This window comes from Palaemon carinicauda, chromosome 4 (assembly GCF_036898095.1).
Source record: "Palaemon carinicauda isolate YSFRI2023 chromosome 4, ASM3689809v2, whole genome shotgun sequence".
Taxonomy (NCBI): Eukaryota; Metazoa; Arthropoda; class Malacostraca; order Decapoda; family Palaemonidae; genus Palaemon; species Palaemon carinicauda.
Genome location: NC_090728.1, coordinates 75,040,046 through 75,050,926, shown reverse-complemented (window position 1 = coordinate 75,050,926; position 10,881 = coordinate 75,040,046). Strand labels below are relative to the sequence as shown.

General features: G+C 37.3%; 2 protein-coding genes across 2 annotated transcripts in view; one reads left to right on the top strand and one right to left on the bottom strand.

Moving 5' to 3' along the window:
- The first annotated feature begins 1,908 nt into the window (after positions 1 to 1,908).
- Positions 1,909 to 10,881, top strand: part of LOC137640015 (zinc finger protein 706-like) — a 51,259-nt gene continuing 42,286 nt past the window's right edge. The window contains exon 1 of the mRNA XM_068372373.1: positions 1,909 to 2,060. The gene's annotated coding sequence lies outside the window, so the exon portion shown is untranslated. The remainder of the gene's footprint in view (positions 2,061 to 10,881) is intronic.
- LOC137639508 (uncharacterized) lies at positions 2,964 to 3,728 on the bottom strand. Its single transcript, XM_068371775.1, has one exon. The coding sequence runs from the start codon at positions 3,726 to 3,728 to the stop codon at positions 2,964 to 2,966; it is 765 nt and encodes a 254-aa protein (XP_068227876.1).

The window sequence follows — 10,881 nt, the reverse complement described above, 5'->3', positions numbered from 1 at the left end:
TGACAGAAAGCATTGTTGTCTCTTCCGAACCCAATCCAAGAATGTCCTCGGGTTGGAGAAGCCCCGTTTTTATATGGAGTGGCCAATTCGTGAACTGGCGTGAACTGGCGTGACCAATGCGGAAACGATGCGGAATGATGAGTGAACTCGCGTGAACGTGTCGTGAACGATGCGCGAACTACGCGTGCCAATTCGTGCCATCGCGTGAACGTCGCGTGAAAGTCGCGTGAACGATGCGCGAACTGGAGTGAACTGGTCGTGAACAGTGCGCGAAAAACACCAGTGCGTGCCAAAAAGTGGCACGCACTGGCGCGCATCAATGCGTGCCAGTGCGTGGCAAAAATGCGCGCAAGTGTCAGGGGGGCTTTACATGGCTTAGGACTATAAAGCGCAAAGTAGAAGATGATGAATGGAGAAGTATTGAATTAAAAGCTCAAGACAGAGACGACGGACGAAATCTAACCGAGGCCCTTTGCGTCAATAGGCGTAGGAGGAGATGATGATGATGATATCAAAGTCTGAGTGGATCATGATGATTAGTTGGCGAGTTCGATTTTTAAAGTAAATACCAAATAATGGATCAAATTTCACGAAAAATCTGACGGTAAACCCCACAAACTAAAAATATACATTTATGCTAAGGAGTAACATCCTCTGCAGGCTTAAGCTGCCTTGTTATAGATTTTGAAATGTTGAGATGAAACGTTTAAATGACTTTCCATGACACTGGTCCTTTATATTAGCGTGTGAAAAGTATACATATATGGCGTGTCGAAACGATAAATATCCAAGTGTAAATGTTGGTAACAACCAACTGACATGTTGAAACGTCTGTTGTTAAGCATGCATGGAATGATTTGCAACATGCCTGTTTATTTTTAAATTAAAGAAAACGGACTTAACTAGTCTATTGAAGAAGCTTTGGAAACTCGGAAATGCCAGCTCAAACCCAGTATTCTTTCATAGGAAAAAACCTAAAATAAAGTTTCCATTGGTTACGTATCAGCGCTTTAAGTGCAAGTCACTGCAAGAGAAAGTGCTCAAGACTTATCTAGTTCCTCCTGTCACTATCTCATTATTGTGGATTTTCGTCAATGTTGCTACAGCACTTTTGCATGGAATAACAAAGATAAACAGCCCACTATGAGTAGATTTTATAATTTAATATTACATCTTTTCAAAGGCGGGAATAATCTCATTTTCCATTCTACGATTTTATATTCCTATGTCTCATTATGAACTGTCGGTATAAGAATTGGTATTAATATTAGGTAGTTTAAGAAAATAATTTAGTCAGGATATCCAACCCTTAAAACTTTGGCTAGGAATAAATCTAGTAAACATAGTCGCTGATAGAAAAGAAAAATCTAGGCATTTATTTTAGCTTACCTAGGTTTTGTTTCATTAGTTATTCTAAAAAAATAAAAGGCATCATTCAATCGCTAAGATTTAGTAATGTGTTGCCCTTATAATAAAACGTATCAACACATAAGCGGATTATTTCCTTACGATAAAGTAAAAACTTACCACCTTTTAGAAAATGTGACATCTCTTGCAAAAAAATATCAAATATATGTTTGATATCATACTTTTGGATAACTTTGCTGAGATATTAATGGATGCGAGGAGAGTCATCTTTGAAAATAACATTAGTAACCAGGTTCATTAACATGATAGGTTACATATTTATAAGAGCCTTCAAATGCATTGAGCATACTGCTGTTTTAATCTATGATTTATATGTTTATAATGACTACTTTCACTTGCTATTGATTTTGCCATGGTTGAAAGCTGTCTGCAAGTCATCAACAATTTCTCGGAGAGAGAGAGAGAGAGAGAGAGAGAGAGAGAGAGAGAGAGAGAGAGAGAGAGAGAGAGAGAGAGAGAGAGAGAGAGAGAGTGAGAGACATTACCTTTAGTTAGGCGAGAATCGTGGTTGGTGTTAAATGTGAAAGGTTCGCCTGAGAGAGTGAAAACTAATAACGTGTGCTGCTGGTGCAGTAAAGTAGTTTACTACTTTTCCTCCTCTTTTATTTGGCTTAGGACATTATTGGTTTCCAGTAAGTATTACTATTATTCATTGTGATATATGCTCATGGAATTTGTGTTAGAGGGATACTTCCTCCTTTGAAGAAGATTTTCTTAGAGTAATGAAACGTCAAGCTCCGTTTCTGTGTTACACCATGGTGGCATAATAGGCTGTGAATGGCCTCCCAAACCCCAATACCATTTCATATTGCCCAGTGGAACCCAAAATATGCGTTAATTTCGAATTGCGTAGGTAATTTAGCCAACGTGTTTTTGAATTGGGTTGCGCTACGGGAGTTAAATCTTAGGGACTTAGGTGTTTTCGCCTGCAGCTGCCGTTAGTTTTTACCGTAGCATTCTCTATTGTACAAGGCTCGCAATACATTTATACCCGTAAATAACCATCACACGGTAATGCTACAATGCTTATTTTTGTTCATGGCTACGTAAATGGTTTTTTTCTGACCATGATTATAGGGCAAACCACCCGTTCATGAGTTTTTGGGGTTTTATGGGTACGGACAAGGAAACTTTACTAAATACTTTTTCTTATAGAGAAAAGGTAAAGTTTTCCTGTAAGGGAATCATTCCAAACAGAAATTATATGGTTTCCTGTAATAGATAACGTGATTTAACCGAATTTGTCCTTCATTTCAATCGCAAACAGAAACATTTCAGCTAACTTTATCACACAGAAGTTATTTGAACTGGCTGTTCTGTGCTTCACCCCCAACTCGGACCATCGCCAAGTCGGACCCTTACTAACTCGGACCGTACCTCCACCAACTCGGACCATTATAACCAACTCGGACCACAATATACCACCTCGGACCACAGTAGTGAACCAACTCGGACCAGGTTGATAAGATTATAAATTAGAACAATTGGTAAAAAGACAAAGTAAAATGTCCAATAAAACATATTCAAATTAATAATCATACATTCACAGCAATGAAATGGGAAACAGCTTTTAGAAGGCTTTTACCCGATCTATGACCTAGAGAAAACTCCTCCCACAGTACGACTAGTCTTCCATGTTGCTTAGCATACTTTGTCTTTTGGTGGCGCAACACTTTTCCATCATTTAAGAAATTTACATATAGTGGCACAAGCTTTGCTTCATTATACAAAAGAGATAGGAGAATGTAGAAATTAAGTTGACCTTTTCGTGATTTTCTGTTTAGTCTGTGGTGCCACCCTTCCACGTCGTTGTTTGTCCTGACACTCCTACCAAAAACACACCACGCTTTGGGTGGCCACATTTCGGAGGAAATCCAAGTATTGTGAATGTATTCTAAAAGATTTAAAAGTTGTTGTGACCCAGCTGCTTTTCTATAAAATCTTAAAAATAGTCCTTCTATGTGATCATCAGGTACGTATGGTAGAGAAAGAAGTTGTCTCACAAACTTATATGTTTTGGTGTCACTTGTGTATGCAGACTGAAGGCCAAATTCTTGGGCCTTCCTCCACACTGCTTGTCCCCAGTGAAACGCACAACCACGCATAACTACATCTGGGAACACATCTGGGATAGCCCGCCAAACACTTGCCTCAAAATCTAGAATTACTTCTTGTACTTTTAATTGTTCACCTAGGATTTCCTTAATTCTACTAAACACCTTTTTGTAATCTTTGCGTCTCTTACCTGACATTAAAACAAATACAAGAGGCATTTGTTTCACATTCCCATCATACTTCATGAATGCATGAATGCTAAAAAGTTGTGTGAAGGGTTGCCTAACAACTTTGAATGTCCCATCGACATACCACCTTTTTGCTTTAGCAAGTAACTGACACTGTCCTTCTGTTGCAAATACTAAGTGACGTCTATCCCCTACATGTATATCAAATTTAAGAAAGTTAGGTGGTATGTGTTCCTCACTAATTTCAAAACTCAAATCCACGGGTTCAGCAGGTCTGTTTGCTTGCCGCTTCCTGTTTGCTTGACGAGCGAGATTTATGGGGGCAGGTAGTGAAGCAGTAGGCATTGTTGGATCTACGTTTTCAAGGATTACTTCCTCCACGATTTCTAATGCGGGCCGAAACACATCCTCCATTGCTTTATCTTTAATTAATTTTGAAACCTTACTTGTGGTAGCAGGGCATGTTTCCGGTGGATGGGAATGTTCACTGGGCCCTCTGATAAACGAATTATTCACTTCCTTTATTATCATTCCACACTTAACATTTTTATTCCTAACTGCGCAACGCCAATGAACACCAACTGTTGTTTCTCTTTTGAATGTATATGAATAACCCTGACTGTCTACAAGTTTCTGTTTTCCTCTTTGTGATGACGCACACACTTTTTCATAAGTAATACATTCTACCAATGCTTGTGCCTGATCCTCGATTAAACATTCACCATTATTTACAGAGTCCTCGTTGATAAGATTATCCACCAACGCTTCATCAGGTGGATGGTCAGTGATACAGTCAGCAGTGTTGCCTAGTTTGGAAGAGCATGTGGCACACCTCCAATCAATTTCCACCCCCTCTCTTACTGCTTTTCTGTAATCTTCCCTGGTAACGCCCGTCCCACAAGTTCGGTGTTGCCACAAATTGCATCCGTCACACAGCAATGCCTCCTGCAACAATTTGTACTCAGATGATTTTCTAGTCGATATATCAATTTATATTTCTCCGTTCTTATAAAATGATTATCTGGTAATGGCAACTCAAAATTTACAATCGTCAATAGGATTAAGATAATTTAATTTAATAATATCAATATATAATTTAATTTAACAATATTTAGCTAAATTCTTAAATCGCACCTGTCGAGGTCGCACTGTGTTTAGGCACAGCAAACACTTGTCCATGGTAGGTTGCGCCTTCAGCTGTGTACAGATACGGGTATGAGTGCAGAATAGCCTAAAAAAAAACGGACTAGAGAAAAGACATAAACTAGTGTAGTTTGTTTTGGCTGTTAGGCATACTGTTTATTTTGGTTAGGCATACTCTGTTTATTTTGGTTGTTACAGCTTTTGGTGGTAATTATGCAATTATCCTGTAAAACAAGCTTGAGACAAACACAGAGAGAGAGGGAGAGAGAGAGATAATGCGTTGAGAAACAAGCTCTCTCTCTCTCTCTCTCTCTCTCTCTCTCTCTCAAAAGGATATAGTCCGTTTTAATCTTTAATTCCCCATCTTTTAAAAGAGGACAAATTCCTTTTGTTTCCATAAATTTGGTTGTTACAGCTTTTGGTGGTAATTATGCAATTATCCTGTAAACTTTAGATTGCGTGTTTGCTCGATGGTCCGAGTTGGTTTACATGATGGTCCGACTTGGCATTTCCAAAGTTTTTGACGGTCCGAGATGGTCGAGATAATGGTCCGAGTTGGTATTTCAAAATGGTCCGAGTTGACCCTACCCCCTGTTCTGTTTGGTTACGATAAAATGAAGCCAAAATCGGGAAAATCACAGATATTTGTTTACAATACCCCGCTCTCCATTTACTCCAAAATTATGCATTCCTGCAGCTCTCCTCTTTTTGTACAGTAATTAGGAGGTTCTTTAAATGCTGAGAAAGCAAAAAATAGCATGATATGTTGGGGGAGGGGTTGGTGTATGTGGTACTAAGCGACCTGGAACCGACACAGTCAACCAAAGAGAAGTTCGTGACGTCAGCGGATATTTGGTATATATTCATAATGTATACTGAATTAAAAGTGGAGTAATTACTCAAAAGTGACTCTATTTGTGAAATGTATATTTTACATTTGGTAAATACTGATATAAATCATATTAAAGTGTTTTATTAAATAAACTATTTTGAGATTGAATAGTTTTGCTACACTAACGCCATCTACTGACCACTGCCTAAGAATGCCAGCCAATTTCCCGCCTATGAAAACTGTCATACGCTGCAAAAATAGTCATTCTCGTAAAAAGTTTCTTTAAAAAAAATATACTAGATTTATTGTCAGGTATTATCAAATAAAATATGCAATTCACAAATAGTGACACTTTTATAATTGATCCATTTTTTAATTTAGTATATATTTTGAATATATATCAAATGTCCACTGACGTCACAAACTTCTCTGATTGACTCTGTTGACGATGTCGGTTCCCGGTTGCTTAGTACCTCCTCCACCAATTCCTCCCCCTCCCCCCCTCCTGCAACATATCTTGTTAGTTTTTTTGCTTTCCCAGCATTTAAAGAACCTCGTAATTACTGTACAAAAAGAGGAGAGCTGCAAGAATGCATAATTTTGGAGTAATTGGAGAGCGTGCTTTTGTAAACAAACACCAAATCACATTATTTACTACAGGAAAACATATTTTCTCGCAATGTATTTAAGATAGCAGCCACTTGTATGTATGATAACGGCCACCTTATTTTCAACTTATCGGAAGCTTGTGTAGATTGAAGACTTCAGAGTGTTATAAATACCCTAGGTAAGTACTTACTATACCAATATACAAATATTTTGAAAACTATCTAATTTGGCAAGATATTTATAAGTCGAACAAGCTCTGTACCTTGCCACACAGTTTCTCGCTCCCACAGTTCCTAGAATTCCCTGTAGATGATGTTCTGATCGAAGCCATAGCGGCAGAATACTGAATTAATTATCGGTTGCTGCAATTTGGAACGACCTAATGAGACCCCACGTGACCTGGGGATTAATTTTTTTACCCAATCATAACCCCTTTTTTTCTAAAAATTCAAAAACGGTCACGGGAGCATCCATCGAGGGTGGGAAATGCTCATTCTATCCACACGGCGCGATGGCAACTAATCAATGTGTAGATACCTGCGAATCTTTTTTCAATTCAGTCGATCCTAGTATGGTTAGGATTGTGAATTTTACAAGTGATGATTTTACAAAGTATTTATATAAAATGAAACTTTTAGGTAATTTTTCCGGCATTTCTGCAAAATGCCGTATTGGTGATATGCGCTATAAGTATGATGGAAAATTTGCGAATAGTGGCAAAGCTAAGTTGTTTTGGCGTTGTTCAAATAGCTATTGCCGAAAGAAGATCGCCCCTAACCTTAGTAGCTTTTTTTCACGATCAAAGCTACCGTATGAAGATGTATTTGTAATATTAGCAAGTTTTATTTATATTCGGTTTTCTCAGAACCAGATTCTCCCATTGTACAAAAAGTTTGCCCCCACACTCACTAGTTGATTGGTACAACTTCTGTCGCGACGTGTGTGCGGACATCTTAGTGATGGACAGCAAAAAAATTGGCGGACCAGGACATATAGTCGAGATAGACGAGAGTAAATCCAGAAAAAGAAAATTTAATGTTGGTAGCAAGGTCGATGGCAAATGGGTGTTCGGCGGGATTGACCAGGAAACACGTGAGACTTATTTCAGGGTTGTCAAGAATTGTTCGGAAAAGACATTGCTACCGATATTATTAGAGTGCGTCCATCTCAAAACTATAATAATTTCGGACTGTTGGAAGGCCTATGATAATATCAAGGATCAATTTCTACAACACAACACTTAATCATAGAACTAACTTTGTGAGTCTGAACGATCCCAGTGTGCACACCAATACCATCGAATCACAGTGGTGAGTGCTGAAAAGATCTGTACTTCTGAAATTCGGTACTCAGAAACATTTATACGATAGCAACTTTGCTATGTATATAATTCAAAAACTTTATTTGAACAGTAAGTGGTGTAAACTGAAGGCATTCCTAGAATTAGTTAAATATATTTATCTGCTCAATACCCACGATCCTGATTCCAAAAGTCCTGGTCCATCCCAACACCCGTCCCCTCCACTTATTGCCAGTGTAATAAACCCTCCACAAAAAAAAAAGAAGTTATCCCATCATCTTACTTCTCCTGAAAGTGCCCTCCTCAAAAGTAGTAGTTGTTGTCCCTCAGCAGAAAGACAATACCAGTTGAAGACTCAGACTTGAGTGACTTTGAATAAGTGGGGGTTTGTTGTAGAGGTTACGAATTAACCCGCAAGCTGAACTTGAAATAATGTAAGTACAGCCCTCTCCGTTTCTGGTTTGTGTGATCGCGGCCACACGTATGTATGATGTCGGCCGATTAAGAATATGCTAGCATGTGCGAGTGATAGCGGCCACATGTATGTATGACAACGGCCGATTAAGGATAGACAAGTATAAGGGGGGTTGCAGGTTGGGTGTTAGTCCCCCCGTTTAGGTTTAAGAATAAGAATATAGGTAATGCTCGACTTGCTACTCATGACGCTTCGACGTTACAATAATTTTTTCAGCGTGATGACGTCACAAGTCTACCGGAAATAGGACGAGTTTTTTCTTGTATAAAAATAAACTGATTTATTTTGGTAAATTATTATTTTCTTTTATTAACATACTGTATCTAAAGAAATACATTAAGAAAAGTTTTAATATCTGTCGAGTTCATATTTGTTTGGTGACGTCATATCACCGGCGAAAAGCGACCAGGCAATACAGTGATTTCATTCCAATAGGCTAACGATTAGTACAGTATGTATGTATATATATATATATATATATATATATATATATATATATATATATATATATATATATATATGTATATATATATATATATATATATGTATGTATATGTATATATATATGTATGTATATGTTTTGGTTTTTCGCGGCCAGGGTGAAAAAAAGAAATAAAATTCCTTTGTGGTTATTGTTTACCCAACATTAAGAATTTGATTTTTAATAGTTGGCAACAGCATTTTGATGGCCAAGAATAATGCAATACCTGTTGAATAAAAATTGCAATAAAGTTCAAGCTGGGCGATGATTTCAAATAGTCCACGCTCCTTTACACTATGACCGCTGCGCACCACTATCGTAGCGCGCTCTCTGGACAGTTTGTATCCATTTACTGTATCCAATAATGATGCATGTGATATTCACATCTTAGTATCGTATTTATAATTAAAAACATAGCTATTTATAATCTCGTGCATTGTTTACATTTAGATCAGCTGATCAATTCTGCCTAGTCTGTTGTCAAGTTATATTCACTTTCACAATATTGTCCCCCTGATATGACCATTCACTTTCACAGAATTACTAAACTGCTGTAACCTATCATGCACATTAGTATGATATCTCCTTCATATTATTATTGTTCTTTTGCTTATTATTATATCCTTGATCTTTTTCCAAAATCTCATTCGTACATTTACTTTGCTCTCCCAAGCACATCTGCAACATATCTTAACAGCTTTTTGGATTCTCCTTATTTTTCTTGATTTCATTCATCCCTTTTCTAGCATTCATTCGTCATTTTCATCTTATTAATCATTCTAAACCTCTTTGTTATCCTTCAATCCATGTATTCTTCTTCATTCCTTCCCACATTTCCCAAATTACATTTTTTTTTTTTTAACGTAGAATTTGGCGGAGGAAATGTGCAAGTCCTGGGCAATCTGAACGCATGCACGAATAACCCCCCCCCCTCCCCCCGAGTTGAATTGCATAAAGTCAACCAGAGTGTCATTTATGTTGCTGATGCACGATATTTTATAGATTTTAGCTCTTTCGGGTGTGCTTGATTATAAAGCCTCAATGGAGACTTATCAAAGAAACAAAGATTTTATTACACACACACACACACAATATTCAGTGAATGATTTGAAGTTTTTTGGCATCCTGACATGGAATAAGAGAGAATTGATACTGTAATGAGTTATAAATGTATTATAAGAAAATTATGATAGATTATAACACATAGGTGCATATGTAATACTATAAAACCATATGCGAGTATAGTAGATGTTTTGAATAAGTTAAGAAATTGTAAAATAAGCTGTATTTCTGTTTAAGAAAGCATAGATATACAGTGAACCCTCGCTACTTCGCGGTTCGACCATCGCGGATTCACCACTTCGCGGATTTTTTCCATAACCCATATATATACAGTAATATATATATATATATATATATATGTATGCATGTATTTATGTATATATGTAGGTATGTATATGTGTATACATATAAATATATATATATATATACACACACACACATATATATATATATATATATATATATATATATATATATATATATATATATATATATATATATATATCTATCTATATATCTAAAGTAGGAAGATGTGATGTACTTCTAAGGGAAAAGTATGGGAAATATGTCTGGGTAATAAGCAAAGCTCTACCTCCAGTTTGTTTCTACATTATGATCAGAGATAAATGTAAACAAAACATTGGTTGCCATTTTTTATCGTGCTTTTTAGCATGTTTAGGAAATGCATGATATAAAATCACCTTTAATATTTGTGCCTATTTTAGTTTAGGGTACTGTAGTACATGCATTAAGTGTTCTGTACATTAAAGGGTAGTTTGTTAACAGTACTACGTACAAGGGAAGGTTTTAAAAGTCTGAATATACATGTTGAATAAATAGGTAAATATGGTGTCACTACTTCGCGGATTTTCACCTATCGCGGCCGCGACTGGAACCTATCTACCGCGATAAACGAGGGTTCACTGTACAGTAAAATACTGCGTAAGAAACATCACATAAGAAGTTGCGTCATGCTAGCAGCACAGACTACAGTCGTCTGAACGAAAACACCAAACATTTACAGTAAGTACAGTTAAGCTGTACTTTAGTAATATTACTTTGTTCCGTAACCGAAATACAAACCACGCTATTTACATTGGGTTTACCTTTTAGCGCAGCTGAAATGACGAGCCAATAGTTTTAACGAGGGTTAATTACCCCCGCGCTAGGGGAAGGGTAGCTTACTACCCCTCCCCTCCCCCCCACACACACACCGGTGACTTGCTTCACTTTCACTTTTGGCTCGGCGGTGAACAGACGTGTCTGTTCATCGTCCTCGTTGACAGCCTTTAATCTTTCTTTTTGCTT